This window comes from Lytechinus pictus, chromosome 13, assembly GCF_037042905.1.
Source record: "Lytechinus pictus isolate F3 Inbred chromosome 13, Lp3.0, whole genome shotgun sequence".
Taxonomy (NCBI): Eukaryota; Metazoa; Echinodermata; class Echinoidea; order Temnopleuroida; family Toxopneustidae; genus Lytechinus; species Lytechinus pictus.
Window position 1 is genome coordinate 19911678 of NC_087257.1, and position 27224 is coordinate 19938901.

The window sequence follows — 27224 nt, forward strand, 5'->3', positions numbered from 1 at the left end:
AAAATAAAATCACAATAAATACACGTGCATCAGAAGATAAATTATGCTAATAAATCAAACATTTCATATTTCTGATTTGGAATACAATAATTTCTTATGATAGTGCACGGAATAAAGATGGGGAAAATATAAAAGGTATTTATCTTACCAAATTTCAAGCCTTTTGAAGGTGATAAAATGGTTGTACGGTGTTGTATTACAGCAATCGTAAGCCCAAAGCTTCATTCTGTATGTAAATATATCGAGCCGGAACTCGCAGGATGAAAATAGTCATCCACGTATCAAAAAGTTCGTACAAAAAAATGTGAAAAACATCACAAGCTTACTTATAAAAACTAGAACTAAGTGGTCACCAATGAATTTGTAATATTCTTAATGCATCTTGAAGATTTGATTGATTTAAAAGCCTTCCCCAAAACTAGAAAATTCGCGGAAGAGTAATTAATAATTTATGAATATTCATTAGTTCGTGATGGATGGAGGAGGTGTGACGAAGATGGAGACACAGGTAATGTTATTGTCATGTTTATTATGGTTCCTGTTCGAAAATTTGCAATTAAATTGCAAGTAAATAAAACCTGAATGAAAAATTGCCCAGTTGTGTAGGATAAAATTGTGTAAAATGTGCTTCTTGAAGTGTTGGTGGTTTGTTGCTTCTTGTTATTGAATGTGTGGTCCCGTATGCTTATTTTTGTGTACCGGTACTCAAGTCGAGCAATGAAATGAATTGAAACTTAAAGTCTGAAATTTAGAACCGAGACTCGGATTGTTTCTTCTTCTTCTTCCAGTCTGGTTCAGTCGCCACTGTCGTATTATCGTACCTTCTGCTTGTTAAGTGCTGAGTGTACGGTTTATACGGGATGTCTCAAAGACTCAATCCTTAAAGGACAAGTCCACCCCAACACAAAGTTGATTTGAATAAAATGAGAAAAATCCAACAAGCATAGCCATAACACTGAAAATTTCTTCAAAATCGGATGTAAAATAAGAAAGTTACAATATTTTAAAGTTTCGCTTAATTTCACAAAACAGTTATATTCAGGGTGACCAGATTTCTCAAAATGAAATACGGGACAGTTGAAAAATAAAGATCAACAAAGAAGGCTACACACTACACAGTGTTAGACTTGTGAAAAAAATATAAAGAATTGTAAGGGAGGGTGAACGAAAGAATGAAGGAGAGAAAGAAAAGAGATGAATTGAGAAGAAAGAAAGAAAATATGAAGGGTAAAATTAAGGAGAAAAAAAAATTAGAATAAAAGAATAAAAGAGAGAAAAAAGGTTTCCGTCATTCTTTGAAATGGATATCGGAAAGAAAGAAAAAGAAAGGAAAAAAAGATGAATAAATGTGTGAAAGACAAAATGAAAGAGAGAAAGGAAAAAAGAAAGTAATAAAAAAGGAGGAGGAAAGAAAGAATGAATGAAGGAAAGAAAAATGTTTCCTTCATTCTTTGACAGAAATAAACAAAGAAAGAAGAAAACAGGGAGGAAAGAAGGAAGGAAGGGAAAGAAAGAATAAGGGAAAAGAATTAGAAGGAAAAAAAATAAAGAATGAAAGAAATGAGGAGAGAGGAAGGGAAGAATGAAGGGAGGAGCGGAATGAAAAAAAGAGAAAATAATGGAAGGAGAGAAAGAGCGAAAAGAAAAGGGAGACTGAGCACGGGAGAAGGAAGAAAGAGAGAAAAGTTTAAGGAAAGAAAGAATGAAGGAAATAAAAAGGAAATTTAATAAGTAAGAGAAAGAAGGAGAGAAAGAAAAATGAACAGAGAGAGAGATAGAAAGGTTCAGGAAAGAAAGATAGGAAATGAAGATAGATGGAACAAAAAAGGGCTAGCAGGAAGGATAGAAGGATGAAGAACATGAAGAAAGAACGATAGAAAAGAAAGAGGAAAAAAGTTCGAACGTCAAGCAAAAAAAATCCTATCTAACAAAAATCATAATGATATTTGGTGTTATTTTAAATATATTTTTAAAATCTTAAAAAAACTAAAATGTTTTAGAAATGAATAAAATTTCAAAGTGAAACATTGTCAAACTTAAAATCTGCTCCGATCCATGACTGGCTATGGTAGCCTGGCCACACACAGGCAGTTAGTAGGCCAGTTCGTTTGCAGTGTATTTAATTGGGTTAGCAAGAAAATCACCGCGGAACTTGCAAAAGTTTACAGTAAACGATTTTATTGTTGTCTCTGCTTCGTCATCTGTTGGTTGTTTGATGAAAATTCGTCACTTTTAAATGTATTAACTACCCTTTGTTAAATATTCTGTAATACGGGACAAATAGGCGTCCTGGGGAGGGTTTGTCGGGACTCCGGGACAAAGGAGCAAAATACGGGACGATCCCGGGAAATACGGGACGTCTGGTCACCCTGGTTATATTTACATCCTTGTCGGTATGCAAATGAGGAGACTGATGACGTCACTCACTATTCATTTTGTATTTTATTATGTGAAATAAGAAATATTCAAATTTTCTCCCTGTTTTGTGAAACAATGATTAATAAATTCCTCCCTGAACATTTGCAATTAGCATTGTTTAATACTATATATGGTTCAATCAAGTTGGTCCTTATTGTCAAATCTGTAAAAATGAAATATTGTATAATTCAAACAATAAAAAACAAAAGAAATAGTGAGTGAGGGACATCATCGACTGTCTCATTTGTATGTCACTGAGTAGTGCATATCACTGTTTTGTGAAAATAAGCGAAACTTTAGAATGTCTTAACTTTCTTATTTTACATCCGATTTTGATGAAATTTTCAGCATAATGCTTGTTTGATTTTTCTCTATTTATTCAAATCGACATTTTACTGGAGTGGACTTGACCTTTAACAGACAGAAATCCTCATAACAACAACAACTTAATCATAATAAGATCAGTAAGATAAGCTGCCACAATAACGTAATCATATCACTTCGGCAAAAAGTTTTAGTTTAAGTTCTCATATAACAATTAACAACCACTCAACTGAGTATTTTCACCACAGCTTGAAATGAATATTTTCCTAAAGAAAAAAAAAACCCTGATTTTATCCTTTCTATTTGCTTTTCATTTTCTTTCATTTATTTTTTCATATTTTAAAAAATTTTGTTTAATCTATTATTTCTTTTTCTTGTCTTTCCTTTGACATATTCTTTTTTTCTTTCTTTTGTATTCATTTCATTTGATATCATTTATTTTCTTTTAATTAATTTTTTTTATAATTTCTTTTCTATTTTCATTTAGGCTATTTCTTTTGTTTTCTCTTTCTTTTTTTTCTTTCTGTTTTATTTTCCTTTTCCTGAACTTCTGTTAGTTTTGTTAGGGAATTAGTCATGAATAAGTTTTCATCCATGTCTTGATGTCATTTAATTCCATCTGTCATGGCTGCCTCTACTTTGAAACATTTTCTTGGACATTATAATATAAAGACCATGCACCATTTTGTTACTGTGTGTCATTGATGGGTCACGTGAAATATTGTGTTTCAAAATAAATATGGACCTCGTTGGTCTGGTCTATTTATAAGCTCAAATCCACAATTAAAGTTCATGTTGTCATGTTGTTAACATCATTTCATCAATGTGCTGTAAAACTGGAAGTTTTTCACTGTACTTTATTGACCAATCTGTTTTTATCTTCCATTTCCAGGAGCACCTTGGCTCTATGTCCATGCCAGGAGAAGCAGGCACAAATAATAAGAAACCAGAGAAAAGGATAGGGGAAGAGGAAAATGATGATGCAGAAGAAGATGATGATGAAGAAGATGATGAAGAGGACGATGAGGACGACGACGACGATGATGATGATGATAATGATGAGGAAGTAGATGAGCCTAAGCTGAAGTATGAGAGAATAAGCAATACTTTGGAGGATATTCTCAACACAGATGCAGCCAGCTATCTCGCTGTTCACATCAAGGTCAATACATTATGTTGCATTTAGTCTTTAGAATACAAAATTGTTGAATGTATATCATACCTCTTTTGTAGTTACATTTTCTTGGACATTATATAAAGACCATGCACCATTTTATTACTTTGTGTCATTGATGGACATGAAACATTGTGTTTCAAAATAAATATGGACCTCAAGAAAAGTTAAGTGTATAAGATCTCTGCTTAGATTAGATAATCAATCTTCAACTGTGCCAAGATTGTAATATTCATTTTACATTCATTTTTTATAGCAACAAGATTGCCATTGGTACATTAGATGGAGTGGTTTTGAACACAAGATGATGATGAGAATGCTCACAAAGCTATCAAATTGGTTTCTGAAACAGGAAAACCATGCAAGAAAGATGTGAATGGGGTGTAATGATGATGATAACATTGATGAATATTGATAAGATTTATATGACATATGTAGTTTGTCCCTTTGTACTAAATATGAAAAAGAAAGAAAAGAAAAAGAGATATTTAAGTGAGTTCTCTTTATCAATTTAGAGCATATTTGAATTATTCTATTGTTTCAATGCCTTTAATTGAGTTTGGGAGGATAGATTCCATAAGGCCCAGGCCGCATACACGAATGAACATTCATGGGTTTTTTGTTTTTGTTGAGATGAGATGAATGATGAACAAATCCTTGTTATGTTTCTTGCTATTAGTACTCATAGGCCCGTATTCTGAACTTGAGTTTAAATCAAACTTTGTTTAAAGTTGTGGTTTAACTATGGAGAGCCAGTTGAAGCACAAATCCCTTACAGTACACATTCAATTTATTAACTCATTTGACACCCAAATTGTTCATAATTGCCTGGGAATGGTAACTGAAATATTTTTTCTTTGTGATGAAAGCAAAATGAAACAAAATAGTAAACATAAGAAATATACAAAATAAACAGAATTTTTTAATTTTTGTCTCCACATAATTATAGCACAGAGTTAGACAGTGGTCTAAGTCAAACCTGACTTCAGAATACGGGCCATAGAGTGTAACATATTTTGTTTATCTTTATATTCCACAGTTTCTTGCCATTGGTACCCATTGGGGAGTGTTACATGTTTTGGATCATCAAGGTAATAACATCAGTGGGAAAGAATTCACTAAGGTGAGACTAAAGATGGACTTTATACATTTTTATTTTATAGTCTTCAAAATTCCTCGGGCTTATTAACATAAAAAATTGTAATTGGTAGATTCCTTAGCCACATTTACCGACTAAAAAGGCCTTTCCAATAGATTTATGTTGGAAATTAGAACATAGTATATTCCATATGCTTGTTGAATGATGTATATTGGTGTTTGTTCATATCTTTATTTGTTTTGTTATCAATAAAAATTCAAAAGAGAAATAAATTTTGAATAAAAAGTGTAGAATAAAAGTACAAAATTATAGAACTTCATAAAATTCTTGATCTTTGATGATATAAGTATAGAACAAAAAAAGGTGTACAAATCATAATCAATGAAATCGAAAGCAAGATCACCATTCAATGCTCTATAGAGTCATGCAAATCGCCTAAGCCTGCTTCAGCAAAAGTGCATGTATTGGATAATGGCAACCTTGCTCATGGAAGGCAACACCAACGTACGGGGACAACAAAAATATTAAAGAAATACACACCAATCCTAATTCCATAGGTTATTTAATTGGGTCTGAATTTGAATGTCAACATTGTGAGAAAGCGAGAATTAAAAAGAAAGCAAGCATTTAATTCTCAGTTCAAATTTATTCTTATGGATTATGCTGGTGGCATTTCTTGCATCAGAGCACATACATGTAATGGGGGAAAATAATATTGGAATCAATTCCGTCAGACTCTGGCCTAAAAGCTGACATAGATGGATCCAAATGTTGCTTGAGATATATTTTCAAAATTGTGTAATGTAGTTAACTTTTGAAATTTATTCATGTATAATTTCATTAATTATGTTTTGGTTGAATCAATCCTTGTAGCACACAACAACGGTAAACCAGGTTAGTATGGACATGAACGGAGATTACTTGGCTAGCTGCTCCGATGATGGAAGGGTGAGTTATTGTTTTATTTCATTAAATCTGTGGAGCGGTAAAGAGCAGACTGAAGACATTTCTATTTTCTTCCTCATTCAGTTAATTCCTTATAATATGATTTACTTTCAAAATTATGTATTTTCTAAGCTCCTTATCTAAATATATGATTAGATTCTGATGTATTGATTTTATATATTGTTTATTCAATGATAAGATATAACATTGTCACCATACTCATTTACTTGATAGATTAATTTGAAATTGAATTATCGTAGTTTGTAGGTGAGATGATAATATACAATGTATATCTGTTGAATTTAGGTTTAAGTGATGCATTGTACTTTCATTTTGTTATAGTAAAGCACATAGAATATTAAAGTAATGCACTATATAAATGTAACTTTTGTTTACTGTTTTTTCCCTTTTTTCCTGTATAGGTTGCTATCATTGGATTGTATGAAGGAGAGCACAATCAAGTCCAGTCCTTTGACAGGCCAGTCAAGGTGACCTTCAAATCCTTTTTATATCAATTCTTATATCCAATGTAGGAAATCTTGAGGGCGATTTCCCCCTCATAGTGCCCATTTTGGGGCAACCATCTTCTCAATAGTCGTCGTCCCCCCCCCCCCCCCCCCCCCCGATCTGCCACAAACAATATTCAAGAATTTTAGGAAATGAATATTCTACATGTAGCAGAATAATGATATTTGCATTACTGCAGAATAAAGAAATTACCCCTAAAATTTAGCAATCACCCCAATGTGAAGAAAAAAGTAGCTCCTAACAATATGAATTATTTCCAACCATGCTTGTGTAGATATCATATTACCTTGACATCATTTAATAGAATAATAGTTACATTTATATAGAGCTTATTACACTTTGTTACTAAGAGCTTTACATTGTAATTATCATTACCCCGGTCATCGGATCATGGCATGCCTGCACACAGTGTGAGCACTTTTCCCACTCCCTGGGGAGCATTCCAACAAGAGTTCCAAGACTCAGTTGCTGGGCATAAAAGATAGGCTTTTGCTTCCTACAGGGTACCCATTTAACACCCAGGTGGATTATGGCAAAATTGTGGATTGACGCCTTGTCAAAGGACGCTAGGCCATCTAGGGAGATACGACCCTCTGATTGCAAGGCAAGAGCCCAAACTGCTACACCATGACCCTACCATATCTGATCCTCTGAACTTGGTAATAATGATACTTCATATGTTCTCTTTCATGCTGCAGGCCGTGGCTCTCGATCCCAAGTTTTCCCGTCCCGGAAGTGGAAAGCAGTTTATTACAGGAAGTGATCGGGTATGTACGCCAGGTTAAAAAAAAATTCTCAGGGGCTGGAGTGATTTTGCCCCCGAAATGCTCAAAGGAGCCTTGGAAAATAAATATGAGCACTGGAAAATTCCCATTCACTGCAATGTTAAAGCCTATCCAATGTTGCAGAGTCAGCCAGTAGGTTTGGATAAGTACATGTAGCCCCCCAAAGTAAAAAAAATTAATAAATAAAAATTTGTCCCTACTTACAGGATGTTGCATAATGTGTGTTTAAAATAATTCAAAAACAATGCATTAAAGATGATAATGTGACATATGGTGTGCATTAGGCTTATGATTGGGTTTTTTTGGACCAGAATCCTGTGAGGACTAGGATTTAGGTAAGGATAATTTGTGTATTTTCAGTAGTATTATTTGTCACAGAAATAAATCTCATGAAACTGTAATATGCACTGAGGCATCCCTTAGATATGTGACCATTTACCCCAAAGATTTCCAGCTGTTCGCAAAGTCGCTCGTAACTTGCAAACAGCTTTATGAAACACCCACCTGTTTGTTGTTTTATATTATTTTTTACATCTTTATCTTTAGCTTGTTCTCCATGAGAAAGGGTTCTTAGGTCGTAGTAAGTCCACCATTCTACATCATGGTGAAGGACCAATCAGGAGCATCAAGTGGAGAGGGTCATTAGTAGCATGGGCAAATGATCTGGTAAGTCATTAGTAATAATAATTATACTTGCTTATATAGCACCTAACACTTACTTTATCAGAAGTATCTAAGCGCTCTACAGTAATGCAGCATAATTAGCCTGGTTTAAGCAGAGAAGCTGTCACGTGCTCTGCATTTCAAGGAATAAATTCCTACCAGGTACCCTTCACCTCACCTGGGTTGAGTGCAGCACAATGTGGTAAATTTCTTGCTGAAGGGAAACACGCCAGGGCTTGGAATCGAACCCACGCCCCTCAGATTGAAAGACAAGAGTCATAACCACTAGACCATGTAAGGCAATGACCTTCATGTAGTAAGAATGCCTCTATAAAGTATGCAGCAGATTCAACAATTTGACTCTTAAAGATTTGAAAAACTCCACTTTTTTTGGTAGGGTGGACACCTCCCCTACCCTCACTCCGTTCAGACCAACCTGGTCGCATTGCTCCCTCACATCTATAATGTCACAATTTTTTTGGGCTCTCCACTTACATCCACGTGTATGACAATATTCCAATTAATCATCCAGCAATGTGATTACTTGTTATTGGGTTTGAATTTGATTTATTTCTGTTCCCTTTTTAAAATCCATTTCCCTCTATTAAAGCGTGACTGAATTCTGCACCTGTTCTGGTGATAAAAAATTTTAAAGGATAGGTAAATCCAGTTATATCCATGTTCTTTCTATGAATTAACAAGACACCTGCGTTGATTTATTTTTGTTGCCTAATCATAATTTTCCTTTCTTATAAACATTGCTTCAGATGATATACAGTAGTGCATGAGATATCATGTCTAGTCTGTTCAGCCCTCTCAAAGATCTAAAAGTGCAAAATATTCTCTGCGTGATACTTGATAGTATGCTGAAGTGTTTAAAAAGATATGGACAATTCCATAAAATATGTGCGTCCGACCCCCTATATGTGGGACCTTCGTTAAATTTTCCGTCTCTGATTTCTTGTTCTTTTGACAGTCTGCAATGCTCTCAAATGACCATGACTTGTTCAATATATGAAGTGAAGTAAAACTTGAGAAAAATGGGGGTCGGACATCCAAATAGGTTGATTATTTTATGGAATATTCATATGCATTTGTTATTTGTCAAGAAGTATCACAAGTTATTTGATTGCTGCTATACAATTTAATTTTAACAAAGTTTTGTTTAGGATACTTTTTAAAAGACTGTGCCGCGTCTTTCAGCAGGAATCTTGCTATGAAGATGCTATGCATCTTTTCATTGCAGCTTTCCCCATTGTTTTGTCTAGGGTGACTTTGATGATTTGTAATGAAAAGCTGTTTGCAGGATTCCTGCGGAAAGGTGCGACTCTGTCTTTTGAAAGGTACCCTAATGTGCTTCATATGATGAAAATAGTGGACTTTTAGGGTGTGCTACCAAAAAACCAGCAAGTCACCGGTTTATAGATTTGCATAGACTGTATGAATTACATAGAATTTGACTATATATCATTTTATTTATTGCAGGGGGTTAAGGTATATGACATGCAATCCAAGCGGCGGATCACCTTCATCAAGAGGGATCACCCAGAGGCTATGAGACCAGAGATATATCGATGTAATCTTTGTTGGAAGGATGATAATACTCTCCTCATTGGATGGGCTAATACAATTAAGGTTTGAATCTCTCTTTTCTTGGGCCATAACCTCCCCCCCCCCCTCTCTTTCTCTTGCCCTCTCTCCCTTTCTCCAGGCCTCTCTATCTGTGTCCAACTTTTTCTTTCTTTCTTTCACACAACCTTTCCTCTTCTCTTTTATCTCCTATTTTGCTACCCCCCCCCCCTTATATCTTCCTTGCTATCCTGAATGGAAGGATAGGCATTATAGTTGTTTATAAGAGAGTCGAATATGTGTTTTATATATACATATATATATATATATATATGTATGTTTAAAAGAGTTAAAATATAAATAGATAGAAAATGTTGTATGTTTTTTTTTATATATGTAGGTGAAATAGATTGAATGAATTTTGATCTGATTATTATTATTTTTTTTTTAGATTTGCTCTGTTAAGGAGAGGATAACACCAGAGAACAAAGATTTACCAAGCAAATATGTTGAGATAAGTAAGTTTAATTCCATCATCAAGCATCAAATGAAGTGTCTTGTATACAATGTGTACATTACCAAACAATCTTTTCATGTTTATTTTTATATCATCTTGTCCTGAGGAAATTATATGTATGACATCAGCGATTTTATGATAATATCAATAATGATTAAAATAGTGGAAGTAAGTTTGTATAGATGTAAAGATATGTTTAGTCAATTCCACCTCTACAAGTTTGATTGCATGATTAGTGGGAAGAGGGAAGCATAACATTGAAAATTTTGTCAAATTTGGATGTCAAATGAGAGTTTGATAAGATTTTACAGTTTTGATTAATTTTACAAATTTGCAAAACATGGATGTATGGTCGATGGTGTCACAGACTCACCATTATGATACCAAGTTCAATAGAATCATCCCACCGCTGCCACCAAAATGTTTCATAAAGCCCTATTCATGAAGTGACTCATGGTATTTGTTGATAACAAGGATAAATTCAATATCACTATTCACAGTATAGGTATTGATCATCCACCAATCATGGGATAAGTAGCAACTATATTGTTTCTCCAGTGGATAGCTCTTGGAAAATGTTATTCTCTTGATGCTAGATTCAAGGATCAGGGTCTGAACTCAATCCATTGACAATAATGAAATGATAATTAGCCATAATGATAATTAAATAATAATTATAATGATATTACTCTATGTGATGGTTATAGTGATAATGATAAAGATTTTTTAATTTTATTGTATAGCATCAATGTTTTCTACTGATTTTACTGTTTGTGGAGTGGCTCCGCTTAGTGATGATCTGGTGGTTCTTGCTTTTGTGACCAGTGGGCCAAAAAATGATGTAAGTATCCCATCTGCCATTCCTATGGCCCTTGTTTTGAAGTCTAGTTATTTTAAAATCTTAGGCCTTGGTGTAATCCTGCAAAATTATGGGAAACCAAGTGTCAAAATTTTCAGACTCTTTGTTATTAAATTTATTTTTAGCTTATTATTAGACTTTCAGGGTTTTGTTTATATTCATTGTTTATTTATTTTAAAAACAACAATACACATGATGGCCAATAACTGAAATGTATGGGTTTACAATAGGTTCATAAATAAAAATATAAAATACAGATTGACAATAATGTAGTAGTAAAATGGTATTTATTAAAACACACAACTTTAAGCTTGAAGGCTGAAGGCTGAATACAGGAAGTTTACATTGATAAAAATTCAAATTGGTTACATACATGTATTTACATTTGGAGAGTCGAACAATTATTATTTTAAAAAATACCATTCAATAATATATTAAGAGTTCAGTAAGACCTTAAGACAAGTAGAACTTAAAATTAAGCGTTAAGAGAGTAGTATCAAGAAAGAGAGCAGGGAAGAAGGAAAAAAGAGAAAGGAAGAAGGGAACGAGATAGAGAGAATAAGAGATGATGAACCATGAGATGGGGAGGTGGGAACGAGATGGTTTGAATGAGTTGACAGGATGAAGAAATGGGAAGAAATATGCAGAGTGTGAGTAGGTAAGATACAGGAATGCTTCACAAAGACAGGATACAGTAGACTTAGTAGATCAGGGAGAAGTAAGGGAAATAAACAAGAGAGAACAAGGAAAAGATTGAGGGAGGAAAAGCAAAAATAATGAAAACATAATTAATTGCATTCAATGTACATGTGATATGTTTGTTTTACAGTCAAATGCGCAACATTAATCATAAAAACAGTACATGTGATAGAGTCGGTAGGATTGTAAAAAAAAATATACGATTAATTCTCTTTACTGAAAAAGGGCGCTTTTGCAATTTCAGCTTTTGCAACTATTTAACTATTTAGAAAATTGAAATTAGGTGAAGATGTGAATAAAATAGGACAGTTATTTATCTTTTCATCAGTTGTGTTTTGATTTTGTTGTTGCATGTATGATAGATAATGTGGTGATTGATTGTGTTGCATAATATTTACTATTATGATAACCTCGCTATTCGACGGTGACTGCCACAAAATTCTTGATTTACATTGGCTATTGGCCTTTGTAACTATCAAATGGTACATGTAGCTACGATTGGATGGCAAAGTTACTATTATAGTAACTTTTATGCAACATGACCATGGTCCTGAAGTTAGAAAAGTAAAAAAGCATTGATTTTTTTCATGGCAGGGTGAAGATAGTGGTGCTCGACGACCTCAGTTGAAGATCATAACACCACTGCCTGATGACTATCAGTTGGTGACTAGCGATGCATTATCAATGAGAGGCTTCCAATCATACAGACCAAATGACTATCATCTTGGTAAGAAGTGAAAAATAATTATATCATATTGGAAGGCTCAGCATGGGATAGCAGAAATATTTCCAGGAATCGCAGATGAGTGGAAAATTAGCCCTAATGAGTGGAATATTTCTGGTATTCCATGAAATAAAGCCATCCAATATAATTTCATAATATCAGAAATTTGATTAATCAAGTCGTATCACTTATCACATTATGGCATCATCACGTCATTAGGATCAATTTTGTCGTTGACATGTGACTTCATTGAGTGTCATTGTGATGTATGCTGCGCATCAAATTTGCTTTCATTGTTGTACGCGTTGTATGTTTCATGCATTCGCGCGTGCACACCAGACTGTTGAATACAGTCTCATATTCAATGGCGAATTTTGTTCAGGAGCCTATGGGATATTCGTCGGGTTTCGGTACTTTGGGGGATACGCTCTGATACTGCACAGGCATTTGATGCAGACCAAAACACATGTTTTTAATGTATCGCTAGAACACTCTATATAGATGTAGATGATAATATGTTGTATTGGATGGCTCATAATGGTATAGCAGAAATATTCCACAAGTCAGGACCAATGTTGCAATGATGGATTGGTGCATTATTAGTAATTCTGGTACGTGTCTTTCATTATGAGCTATCCAATATAATTGTTATTTTTATTGATTATTTATTAGGTTGGGCAATACAGCACGATATTGCAAAGAGAGTTTTGTTTTTATGGGGAATACTTCAGATTTCAGAGCATAGTGCCAGAAGCCGCGATATCGAAGGATAATCATGAAGATCAGAATATGAATTTTTAACCCATTTGAGATGGAATGATTATGCTATAACACATGTTTTCTATAGTATCCAGCCTACATGTATGTGAGCTCAGTCTCTCTTGTGTTAATGCATGGTTATATTGCCTTATTTAGATAATTACTGATCTTATTTGTTGTTTATTTGTGTGTAGATTGTGCTTTTTGGGAAGGAGTAATTTTGCCTTCTGAAGAATATTCTGATATGAAAAGAGAAGTTTATGTAAAAATTGTACTAAATATGAGATCAGATTATTGTCTCTTGTATAAAAACACAATAAATTTATAGTAAGCAAGTTGATTGCATTATTTTTTGGTTTCAATTCAGCATTTATTTCCATTTCATTAAAGAACAAGTTGATAACAAAATCATGTACAGACGAAGAGACAATAGCAATTAAACATCATTAAAACATCAATAAATACAGACGAATGTGATAATGAAAGTATTGATGGCACATCATTGTAACAATATAAAAACAAGTTGGAAGGTAAATGATTTGGAAATGTGAATCAATGTACTAAAATGCCAGAAGAAGGCTTGTTAAAATGCACATACCCAAAGTAAAAAGATTATTAAAATAACTTAATTTTACAATTGATAAGAATATCAATTGTCTCATGAAATCATTGTTTGCTTCGATTACATTAGTTCAGAATTATTTGTTTTTATTATGTTTGAACAAAACTATCGATCTAATTTTTGAAATCTTTCAGAATATGAATCAGATGAAGGGGTGTTTTACATCGTCAGTCCGAAGGATGTAGTGGTTGCTAGGCAACGAGACATGGATGATCACATCAAGTGGCTCATAGACCAAGAGAAATACGAGGCATGATTATTATTATTTTTTTTATTATTGTTATTTCTGTCATTGTTAATATCTTTATTAATATTATCATCATTATTATAATTACTATTATCATTATTGTTATCTGCCTGAAAGCTATAATGTGGGGGAATTGACAATTGGATGTAAAGGAATTATTGTTTTAGTTGTTATGATAACTATAACAATGATAACAATGATTGTTATTAGTTAGAATTTGTTTGTTATTATTATTATTATTAGTAGTAGTGGTAGTAGTAGTATTAGTATTAATATTATATTGTGAAACTCCGCCTATTATGAAATTAATAATTTCAGTTTCATGGTTGGTAAACTTAAAAGAGTCCCAGTGCAATGTCAATAGCAATTACATGTAGGCTTCTTCTATTAAAGAGAATAGCATGAAATATAGACGTTCGTATTTTTGACATTTATTTCAATAGTCTATCATGACAGAGGTAAATAGTCTTTTAGAGGAGGAGCTTGTCATGAAGAAAATCTTGTATTTTTTCCCGCTATTCAGGAGGCTTTATCTGAAGCTCGTATCCATCACAAGGATCTGGTTAAGATTCGACCTCTAGACGTTGGCCACACCTATCTTAATCATCTTATCAGCACTGGAGAGTTTGATAAAGCTGCTAGGTTAGTTAAAATCAAACAATTTTCAGTAGAATTTTAACATTTGATCACTGTTTGCATATTCTGAAAAATTGATTGAATTTTCTACATGGAGATTTGGAGTTCCTGCAAAAATTGTCCTTTTTTTAAAGGATTTCACTGGCCTGATTTAGCCCATCAAAATTATAAAAAACATAACAAATCAACCATTGTATTGGTACATTCAACCATCTCAATGTTCCTTGCAGTAGCAAATTACTGTAAGTGATTGGGATGGTAGACAAATGTCATAGATTTATAAATAAATCCCATGAATAGACATTCCTTTTCCTGTGTAGTAACTTTTTATTGCCTCCAGGGTCCGATAACACAAAGGTTAGCGATTGATCGTACGCTGATTTTCACGATTGATTGTACATTGTAGTCAATGCAATCAATAGTAGAAAAATGTTCTACGATCATTGCTAAGCTTTGTGTTACGGCCTCTGATGTTATTTGTAAGATGCAATAAAACCTGAATTTTGTATACATACATTAATATTGCTAAATTTCTGTCAGAGAAGGAACTCCCCCCCCCCCCCGACCACCCCTCCCCCCCACCCTCTACTGACCCCCAGGAGTTTCTGTCTTTTTCCGAGCAATAACAATACTCTGCCCCACATGTGCTTATCTGTGTTGGTGATCTTCAGTGTGATTGCTTTTCAGCTTATGCAAATTTACCAGATCTACATTGTAGGTCTACAATGGATAGCCTTACAATTTTCTTCATGGGGGCAAGACGCATGCAAATTTTTGAAGAACCTCGAAAGCAAGGGTGCCTTTGCATTGTCTTAAGTGAAGTGATTTCGTGCACACCTTTCATGAATTTTGTGAAAATTTTCACTAAAAATGTAAGACTTCAAAATTTGTGTGTGTTAAATGCCCTCCCCCAATGCTGGTATGTTACAATTAACATGATTTTTAAAACTTTCTCATGAAATTTTGTTTGTTGCAAATTCATTTGTTTGGCATCATGATTCTTATTAAGTTTTAAATAATAATCAAATTAAATGTTCTAGTTCAAGGTATTTCAGAATACAGAATACTGCAGATACTTTACTTCCAATTGAACAGGATCTTTATTTGTTTCTTTACAGCCTCTGTCCTTTGATTCTTGGTAAGAGCAAGGATCTATGGGAGGAGGAAGTCTTTAAGTTTGCCAAGCTCCATAAACTCAAAGTCATTAGTCAGTACATTCCAAAGGGAGACATGAGACTCTCTAAAGCAATTTATGAGATGATACTAAATGAATACCTACAGACTGATCTTCAGGTAAGTCTACTCCAATCGCAATGGGTTGAATGCATAACAATCGATTTAAAAGTAAACTAACCGTCAGTCAATCCGGTGGATTCACAATACGGTGCGCCATCTATCGGTTGGCAGCGAACAGGCCAATTTCTAACTTTTGAAACCATATGATAAGCGGAGGAAGAATTCACCGAAAACGGTATAAATTTCCCAAAGAAATCTGCAGCAAATTTCTTTCCCCACCTCCTAGATCCTGGTAAACAGCATAATTTTATGCAAACTGGCCAGGCCATGTCAGTCAGCGCAGCATCGCATGCATTATGCACTAGCATGCTCAGCAGATGTAGACTATTTTCCCATGAGGCATCGCAAAATTTGGTCTGTTCGCTGCAACCGATAGGTGGTGCACTGTATTGTAAATCCACCAAATAACTATTGCTTGTCAGGATTTTTCAAAGATTAATGAATTCTTTAATGTAGTTATACCCACTCTTAGATAGAATCTATAAAGGGGATGTCTTTCTTAACACTGTTTCACATTATGATTTGTAGGAAACTAATTATTTTAGGTTTTTTCCTGAACATATGCATTTTTTTTTGGGGGGGGGTTCATTTTTAATATTTATGAAATAGGACAGTTTCAATTAGGTTGAATTCAGTAATGATTTATTGATTGATTGTTTTGACTTTTTCTTCCGTTAATGGTCAATTTCTATTACTTATGTTAATAAAAATCATACTCCTTTCAACCCTTAATATCTTAGGGTTTCAATAAATTGATCAAGGAATGGCCTCATGACTTGTATGACCTGATGACCGTGGTGTCGGCTGTTATGGAACGTCTGACCATTGACCCAAGGAATCCTGTCTTGATGCAGACTCTGGGGGAGCTCTACATTTATGATCAACGTTACGACAAAGCTCTTGCCATTTACCTCGAGTAAGTGTAGTATCTTTGGATTTTCATTAGGAGGCTCTTGTTGAGATATCATTTGCACAGCAAGGACGGACAATAGATGGTGCAGGAAATAGATGTGGCAAATAGATGTTGTTTGAAGAAGATTTTGTGGAAAATAAATGTGGCATAGATGTTATGGAGATTAGATGCTTTGGGAAATACATGTAGATGTGGGAAGTAAATGTTGTAAGGAAAAGTATGTTGTTGGGAAAAGATGTATGGGGAAAAGGATGTTGTGGGAAATATATGTTAAGGGACATAGATGTTGTAGAAAAACATGTTGTGGGAAATATATGTTGTGAGAAATAGTTGTTGTTGGAAATATATGTTGTTGGAAGAAGATGTTTTGAGAAACAGATGTGAGGAAAAGGATGTTGTGGGAAATAGATGTTGTGGAAAATGTTGTGGCAAATAAATTTTGTGACTAATAGATTTTGAGGTGAATGGATGTTGAGGCAAATAGGTAATGCGGCAAAAAGATGTGGCAAATAGATGTTGAGGGATATAAATCTTATCGAATATAGATAATCTTGGAAATAGATGTTGTGGCATGAAATTCCTGCCCAACGTGGGACGGTCGAAGGTCGTGGGTGATGTTTCATGATACTTAGTCTTGCACGCTATTAGAAGATTCTCAATCTTTATTTTGATTCCCATCTGCTAGAATCAAAATGCTATAAAAGTAGATTATTCTAATTTTTAACAAGGCTATGAAAACAAAACTTTTTTTTCAGTTTGATTAGCTAGGGTTATGTGAGATACACTCCCATAAAACATGAAGAATTTGAGGTATCTGATATTTATCATAAACAAGGGTCACCTGTTAAAGTGCATAAAGTAGTGCATAACTTACCAGCCACTTTATGAAATGGCGCCCTTGGAAGTGTTTCATATTAGATTATAAGTTACAAATGACTTACAAATGCACTACTGGTGATCCTTTCTTGTGGTAAATGAAGTATCCCAATGTAGCTGACTTAGCACATAAGAATGTCTTCCAGTCTTGCAGGAAGGCAGTGGTAACTTTGTGAATAGTTTCTGAAATGCAACTCAAGTTTATAAATGATGTAAGATATACATGTATGTGCTTAGATTTGAACTGAGGTGTCAAATGCTCCACCATATGCATGCTGTGCGATTAAAATTACAATTTCAGTGTAAAATTTGATGGAAGGTACTCTGAGTATTGTCACGAATCATTTCAACTTCTCTTTTTCTTCATTCTTTCTATGACCCTAGATTGGGGCATGCAGATGTGTTTAAGCTGATTCACAAGCGCAATCTCTTCGACTCAATCCAGGATAAGATTGTTCTTTTGATGAAATTTGACACTACTCAAGCCATTGAGATGCTCATCACAAACTCTGACAAAGTAGCTGTAAGTCATTGTTGAACATTCACAATGAGGAACTTTAGGTTTCTTTCCCCATCTAGGATAGAAAGATAGATGATAGATTAATGTTTTTTTTAATAGAAATCAAAGCATCATTGCAGCTACGGCCAAATTGTGTATTTACACGGCAATAATGAAACAAAACTTGTTCCAACCATAACATGGATAATTGATTAATAAATGTATAGATATAATTTGGTATTGAAATTGACTGTCATTGTGGGATATTGGAATTAAATAGTTTAAAAAAAGGAATCAAGTGTCAAGAAAATGAGTTATGGGTATGCTGTTGTAGCATATTCAGTTACGTCTTAATAAAACAAATATTCAAAAGTTTAACGAAAACTGTAGACGGATTGGTGAAAGATATTTTTAAATGACAAAAACATGAAAAGTTAAGCAAAAGTGTACAGTATTAACATGTGCAGGTCCATCCCACAGACCTGAAACTTGATGCATGCATGTGTATAATTATGAGGTGATGAAAATGTGGGCATCTTTATTTAAGAAACCCTTGCAGTTCTTCTTTATACTGAATGCTAGCAATTACAAATGGAAATATTTACCATTCCCAAAGCAGTATGTGATGTGGCTCCTGAATGAAATTCATGAATTATACTCCTCATGGGGGGGGGGGGGCATACATGTAATTGGTTAGGGTTAACTTGAGCTAATCATAATAGCTCCTATATCTCTTACTTTGAATTAGTGAAAAAGGGAATTTCTATCTTTTTGTTTTGTTTTTTCCTTCTTTCTACTCTTTTCTCCCTTTTTCCGCTTAGGTTAAGAAAGTGGTATCGCAATTACATGACCATCGCCAGCTATTGTACCAGGTAAATTAATTTTTGTTTGAAAGCTTAGTCCATTTTCAAAGAAATTTTGGTCATTGAATAATTAAGAAATTGTTACTGATAATGAACATGAGGGTTGTGATGAAGAAAAAATATAAAAGTGGAATGAGTGGTGCTTTGAAAGAGACATGGGTGGATGATAAAGGTGTGGATGAAGATGATGATGATTCATGTTGATGGTGGTAATAATGATGATAGTTATGATGGTAATGATGATGATGATAATGCAGCTGGAGCTGATGATGATAATGATGGGGATGAAGATGGTGGTGGTAGTGGTAGTGATGATGATGTTAGTAATAATAATGATGATAATTATGGTGGTGGTGATGAATATGGTGATGATTATGATAGTGATGGTGATAATAATGATAATGCTGCTGCTGTTGTCGCTGATGGTAATGATGGTGATGGTGATGATGGTGATGAAAATGATTATTAAAATGATGATGGTGATGATGATGAAAATGATGATTAAAATGATAATGATGGTGATGATGATGATGGTGATGATGACATATTATGACAATGGTAATGATGGCAGTGGGGATGATATAGCAAAAGAAAATAATCGATATTTAATTAGGCAGTGTTAATCATAAAGATATGTTACACTTATAATGCTGTTTAACATGCTTTCTTCCTGCCAGTATCTTGACGCATTATTCCAGAAAGATCCAAATCAAGGCAAAGATTTCCATGCCATGCAGGTTGAGCTTTACGCTGAGTTTGACAGACCACGCCTTCTTCCTTTCCTCAAGACCAGTAACTTCTATCCATTGCAACAGGCCTTAGAACAATGTGAACAGAGGAACTTCATCAAGGAGATGGTCTTTCTTCTTGGTGAGTTCAAACCTTGCTGATTGCATTTCAATCAACAGATCATCAAAATTCAGACCTTTTTGATTGCTTTCCAATAAAGAGTTTGTCCAATCATACTTTGTTGATTGCATTTCAGTCAGTACCTCATCAAGTCAAACCATGTTGATTACATTTGATCAACAGTTCTTCGATTCAAATTATGTTGATTGCATTTCATTCAACAGATCATCAAAATTGAAACCCTTTTTTATTGCATTTCTATCAGTACTTCATCAATTCAAACCTTGTTGATTGTATTTCAATCGGCACTTCATTAATTCAATTCTTGTTGATTTAGTTTCAGTCAGTACTTCATCAATTCAAACCATGTTGATTGCATTTCAATTATTACGGATCATAAAATTCAAACCTTTTTTATCACATTTCAATCAAAATTTTATCAATCCAAACATTATTGATTGTATTTCAATCAACAGTCTTCAATTCAAGCCTTGTTTTTTGCATTTCTGTCAGTACTTTATCAAGTCAAACCTTGTTTATTGCATTTCAATATTAAAGTACTTCATTAATTTAATACTTTATGATTGCATTTCAATCAAAATTTCATCAATTCAAACCTTGTTAATTGCATTTCAGAGAACAGTATTTGTATTTTGATAAACCACAACAATAAAGCCTGTAAATAGACCAAACTTTCAAATCTATCTGCTACGGTAAACTGTTGCGAAGAAATATTGTACCTCACTATAATTGTATGCTGTTAAGATTTTACTAGATGTTTGTCAAAGTAGTCACTTCAATATGATCTTGTTTATATTCCCGGAACTGGAGCCGGTGTACAAGTCTGCTCTGTATGTTCTGAGGACCTGTATTTTTTTTTGGGGGGGGGGGCAATTTTACGTTAAAACTTAAAAAAAAAATATTTCAGGTGTCACACTTTTTACGATTCATTTTCATGATTACAACAAAAATGTGTTTGATATTTTTTTAAACTACTATTTTTCATAGGCAGACCCAAGCGGCTGTCCCCGGTAACGCCTGTAAATGTACTTATACAACCTCCCACAATCCTTAGGGTCTTACCTGTATTTGTTAATTGTAAGGTCTTGTAGACCCAAGTTTTGTTTGTTGTAAAAGTCTTAATTTTTTGTTTCTTTGTTTTAAGGTCGGATGGGTAACACCAAGCAAGCCCTGAGATTAATCACGGAGGAATTGAAAGATGTTGAGCAAGCGATCATCTTTGCCAAGGAACATGATGATGTAGAGCTATGGGGTGATCTTATTGATTACTCTATGGACAAACCACGTAAGACCTTATTGATTACTCTACGAACGAACCACTTAAGACCTGACTAATTACTTTATGGACAAACCTTATAAGGCCTCATTTGTATTCTCTTTTCAATTTGTAATTGATTATAAGCTATATCAGTTTAATTTTTTTATTATTAGTAGTAGTTATTATTAAAGGCTTAAATGAGGCCTTTCATTTTCAATGGTGTGCCTCACATGTCATATTAATAGCCATACTATTAACCTTCCTGGTTTGTTTAATACTTTTTATAGTTTTTTTTTTTTTTGGTTTTTGTAATTTTTAGCTTTCATCACCGGACTACTGAACAATATTGGTACTCATGTTGATCCTATTATTCTAATTAAGGTAAGTTTCATGCATTCCATTGTTGTAATTTCTCTTCAGTCATTTATAGGTAGCTTTCATCGCTAATTCCAATGGGTGGTTTTCTGATAGTCTTATTTTTAACCTTGGTCAACTTAGACCACACGTTTAAGGTGTGTCAGTTTTCAATTCATTCACCACTTAAAATTATTCTTGTTCTGCTGCAAAAAGTTGTCAAAAAGTTAATTGAGACATAAAATGGGAAGATGGAGAAACAGACTAAAATATTTTGGAAATTTAATGAATTAATTAGTACATTATAAATGCCATGACTATGGAAGATTATGAAATATTATGAAGCCCAGCCTTCCATTGCAGTGTGGTTTAAAATTCTAGTTTAGACTAGGATCAAACATAGGTTTTAATTATCAGAAAACCACCCATTGTGTCTCCATTTCTTATTTTTAATACTAATTTTCATTTCTTTTTATGCTATTATCTTACTTTAATGGAAAAACAAACATGCTTGGAACATACTGTAAACAGTTTTTTTAAGTCCTATGTGAGTTTACAAATAGCTCTATAATATCACCCCCTGGATATTCACTTGTCATACATGTATAAAGAGCTTCTATTAAACCTCTTTTATCCATCTTCTGAGATTTCACCTCATAACATCCCTTTCTTCTTTTTTATTGCAGAGAATTAAAGAAGGAATGGAGATTCCAGGGCTTAGAGATTCACTTGTAAAGATTCTACACGACTACAACTTGCAGGTAAAATCAACTGACACTGAAAGCTGAGACAGTGTAGTTGCAGCAAACAATTGTTTTATGAGAGTCTTTACAATCAAGGTTAATTGTCACCATATCATCATATATCTACATGTAGATCTGGTACATGAAGGTAAACCGAACTGTGTGAAATCACAATAGCATAATAACTGAAAAACAGTCCCACTGAAAATCACCAACACAGATAAGCATATGTGGGACAGTATGTTATTATTGCTTGGAAAAAAACCTTTGAGGAGAATGCCATACTTATTTTATTGAATTTCACTGCAAGTACACATTTTCTTCGAGAATCTTTGGCATGTATTTGTTTACACATACAAACCCTAGGGTGGTAATTTTATTGGATTTTGAGAATTTTACTACAACTGGCATTTATTTCTATAGACGTTAGCTAATGATGTAATATTATTGTTGTTGATGTTATTGTTATCGTCATTATTGTTACCATTACTGTGTCAACCCAATAAAGAGGGTGAACAGGGGAAAAAGTGGTAGAAGGTAATGGAAAAAAGAAGGAAGAGTGGAAAGAAATACAGAAGGAGAAGGAGGAGGAAAAGGAAGAAAGTTGGAAGGGAAGAAGGAGGGGGAGCAGGAAACAGAGGAGAGGGAGGATGAAGGAGAAAGAGAGGGGGAGGAAAAGAAGAAGAGGAAGAGAAGAAAAGGGGGAAGGAGGAGGAAAGGAAGATGAATAACAGCAAGCAGCAGGCGAAAGAAGGAGAAGGAAAAAAATGAAGAAGAAAAGGAAGAACTTCGAATATTTTTTCATCTATTTATATTTAGATCATGTTGAGAGAAGGATGTAAGAAGATTCTGGTATCAGATTGTTTCTCACTGATGCAGCGGCTTAACAAAATTCAGAAGAGGGGAGTCAGAATAGGTGGTAAGTTTACCTCTTTGTTTTCACCACTGCAGTCATTCCGGTAGGTATGTTTTGTTCAGATTTTTTTCACAACCATTTCTTACCGCTGTGCACCGGGGGGGGGGGGGGGGCTCACTTCTATTGAAGAATGGACAGCATCCGCAAGAATCAACCTGAAAAAAAGCACCCTAAAAGAGGATTCAAAGGCAGGCCCTGAGGACACCCGAAATTCAGATTTTGTCCTGATTTCCTTGATTTGCACACCTATAAAACAGAGATTTCTTCAATCATTTGGATAAACCCTAAACCAGGACGTTCCCTTTTTCACACAAGCACTTTGCTCTGTGGTTTTGAGATTTCGTATCAGGTTTGAGATGCAGGGTTAGGGATTCCATTACATATTTGAACTTTTTATCAGGCTTTTTATCAAGATAACATAAATGATTTTCCCTTCATGGGTCTTGTAGCGATAGGTATGCAGCTGGTGCACATTACATACACCTTTTTGCGATTTAGGGGGCTTTTTTTCTATTTTTGTTTTTGACACTACAAATTGCTTTCAAATCTACCCCCCTCTATCTCAAGTGCACCCTTTTACCTCTTAATGGGGATGGATTGTTGAAATCATGCTGGCGTTCCGTCTGAAGTAGGTAGTCTGAAGTGTCTTAGCAATCTTCAACATGCAAGTCACATCACTGTCACTTGTGCCTGCTTTAGTGACAGTGTCCATCAAATAATGGTGACACAAAATTCATGAAAAACAACACTGATGAATGGGTACAAGAAAAGAAAGACACCACGATATGCCAATCTCACTTGCGTAATTTATTGATATGAGGATTGAAATTGATAACATAAGAATAAAATGCAGCATTTTAACAACACAAGAATTTAAAAGCAGTGATTTTATTAGTGTCATTTGTTTTGACGGATCCCCTGAATGGAGGAAAATGTTATCAAAATGTGATTATATCAAGCGTATTCCGAAACCAGTACCGGAACGCAGGCTTTGACTCAAGTTTGATTATATGAATAAGTAAATGAATAAGCAAAATTAATGAATAAGTAAATAATGTAATTAGGTTGTCTGATTGAAAAAGGACTAACTTGATATTATTAAACCCTCAATCTTTTTGTTTTGATGTAGATGCACAAACATGTGATTGCTGTCATCAACCACTACAAAACACAGGCAAGTCCTAATGTGTGTGTGTGTGTATATGCAATTCATTTTTTTGTTCAGATGTCTCAATCAGATATGATTATATATGTCTGGGACCAACCTTTCATGTCATCATACTTATCAACCATTCTGAATTTGGAGGAAAGAATATGGATTTTTTACCATTCTGAAATCTTGTTTGGATATGATTTGTGACGTTTGTATGATACAAGTATGTGAATCTGAATTGCACATTAGCTCAGTTAAGGCTACAGCCAATCCATTGGAGAGCAAACTGACCATAACTTTATGTTGTCTTTCATTGACCATGTGTTATGAATAACCAGCCTTAAAATATACCCTTTGAGATAATCATTAATGATGCATAGACTGAGCTAGCATATACATGTAAATTCATTTGTGTATTGAAACTAAAATGTGTTGAGAGGAAAGCACTTGATTTGCTACTTGGTATATCATAGTCATTGTAGTATGAATGCATTTATTAGTGAGTTTGTGCGTTATCATTCAAGTGGGCCTATACAGTGCGTCCCAGAAAAAACGAAACCGAGATTTAGCGATGATTTATCATAACTTAATCACAAATACAATAGACAAATGACCTACCAATGTAAAGCTTAGAATCTCCTCTTTCATCTGATATTATATTACTTAGATTATTCCCCATTCACGCATGAGTGAGCAAAAACTATTTGAAGTAAGGAAACCAAAAACTCATTTGGCGGGGGGTATCTGAATTTCAGAAAGAAAATCACATGCCTACAAAGTTCAATATCTGCTCTTTTATTTGATACCTTACTCACAAAAAATGGTCAAGAAGTAAAAAAGTTATGTTACCTCGAAACAAAGCTTGTATTTCCATAATTTCATAAAATAAACTTGTTTTCACCGGTTTCCCACAGAAGCTATCGCATGGTTAACAAAAGACTTAATGCATGGCTGATGGTCAACAAACGGAGTGTCGAGTGAGTTTGAACGCTAGCCTGTAAAACCTCTTCATTTTATGAAATTATTGAAATTCAAGCCTTATTTCAAATAACCAGAACTTTGTTATTTCTTGACCATTTTCTGTAATTGATGTATCAAATTAAAGAGCAGATATTGAACTTTTTAAAAATGTGGTTTTCTTTTTGAAACCCAGATACAGCCCGCCAAATGACTTTTTGGTATCCCCTCTTCAAATTGTTTTTGCTCACTCATGCGTGAATGGGAAATAATCTAAGTAATTTCAGATGAAAGAGGAGATTCTAAGCTTTACAATGGTAGGTCATTTGTCTATTGTATTTGTGATTAAGTTATGATAAATCATCGATAAATCTCGGTTTCGTTTTTTGTGGGACGCACTGTATAACAAGACTACACAGATGTGAATGTTGCATTATGGGTAGAATTCCTGGCCTGATTTGAGTATTTGAGGGCATGTGGTGGTGATACACTCTATACAAAGCTGCTGGTTCGAATTTGCTTGAAGTAGAGGCTCAGAAGGTGACAAGATTCTTTTTTCTTTTATTTTCAGAGCCTCCTCCAGTAGCAGTTGTGTTTTACTGTCATCACACATTCCATGAAGAATGCATTCTTTCTCAAAATATGGTAAGTTCATCCAATAGGACTTTTTTTTTTAGTTAAGAGCAACATTTTTCCATATAAGATTTTGCAGTTAGCTTTAATACACGGATGGTGTATTTACTTTTGTATTATACTGCTGATCAGAACATTTGCAACAAAAAAAAAATCAATATTCTGAAGCACTCATGCAGAAGGGGGCTTGGAGGAACAGACCCCCTCCCCTTCCCCCCCCCCCCCTTAAAAAAATAATAAAATAAAATCTTGACCATGGAAAAAAGGAGAAAAAGAAGGTAAAGGAAATTAAAAAAGTGAAATATGACACCATTTTCTGGATTTTATGTCAACATCTATCTCAAAATTAGGTTTCTAGATTTAAAGTCAAAAGTTTGGCTCCCTCGTAGCATTTTTGAAATTTTGCCCAATACTCTATGTCTGGCCCCCCTCAAATCGGGGACTCATCACACCACTGTTCTGTGGCCCGTAACCCAAAGCTTAGCAATGATCGTAGAACATTTTTCTATGATTGATTCCATTGGCTACAATGTACAATCAATCGTAGAAATCAAGCGTACGATTAATCGCTAACCTTTGTGTTACAAGACCCTGAAGTGCTCAGGAAACTTACTAGTATGCCATGAATGTAAGTGGATCCATGATTTTGATTTTGATTTTTGTTCTTCCTTTTTACATCCAGACGCATTGCCTGATTTGTCATTCTCAACGGCGTGGGCCAGGAAGCATAGCATCAGGGTTTATGAGATGATCAGCAGCATTGATATATGGAAACCAACGTATATAGACTGACATAGTAACTCAAGATATGAATGCTAGCTACCATCCCATGACAAAAGGATTCAACTTTGAATTATTATTTTTTTCAAAATTGATTTTTTTTCCCCCTTGATTTTGGGATATTGCCTGTATGCCGTACATTTCGCTATAAGGAGTTGGAGTCACAAGCCCGCAAATCCTGAAATATGGACATTTCAAAAGTCAGTAGCTCTGTGTATTTCCACATATTAAAGACATTGACACATTTTCCTCATTTACTAAGAAACTTCACAGAGATGCTTCTTTATGTCATGGGATGGCAGAATTAATAATTAAGTTCAAGCATGGAGAAGACTGCCTCTTCTGAATATATAGCACTACTATAATACCCACAAACACATCCTGTTCGGTATGTTATGCCTTGGATCATTGGTGCGTGTATTTGCTTTTTATTTACACGCAAGTGCCACTCCAGAGTGGGACTCTACAGCCAATATCGTCTCTCGAGACGCACGATGCCGACGACATGTGAATGCGGTGGAAACTTTAACAATATTTATTGGACC

At 34.4% G+C, this 27224-nt stretch overlaps 1 protein-coding gene across 1 annotated transcript; it reads left to right on the forward strand.

Moving 5' to 3' along the window:
- Window positions 1-439: 439 nt before the first annotated feature.
- Window positions 440-27145, forward strand: LOC129275116 (vacuolar protein sorting-associated protein 41 homolog). Its single transcript, XM_064108172.1, has 25 exons — window positions 440-508; window positions 3635-3904; window positions 4956-5039; window positions 5889-5963; window positions 6383-6448; window positions 7187-7255; window positions 7820-7939; window positions 9422-9571; window positions 9957-10023; window positions 10766-10863; window positions 12175-12307; window positions 13820-13935; window positions 14456-14574; window positions 15687-15861; window positions 16605-16780; window positions 18038-18176; window positions 18974-19024; window positions 19693-19885; window positions 21030-21170; window positions 21463-21524; window positions 22184-22258; window positions 23060-23159; window positions 24286-24330; window positions 25838-25911; window positions 26582-27145. Exons 1-25 carry the CDS (start codon window positions 473-475, stop codon window positions 26648-26650), a joined length of 2703 nt encoding a protein of 900 aa, XP_063964242.1. The 5' UTR covers window positions 440-472; the 3' UTR covers window positions 26651-27145.
- Window positions 27146-27224: the final 79 nt, after the last annotated feature.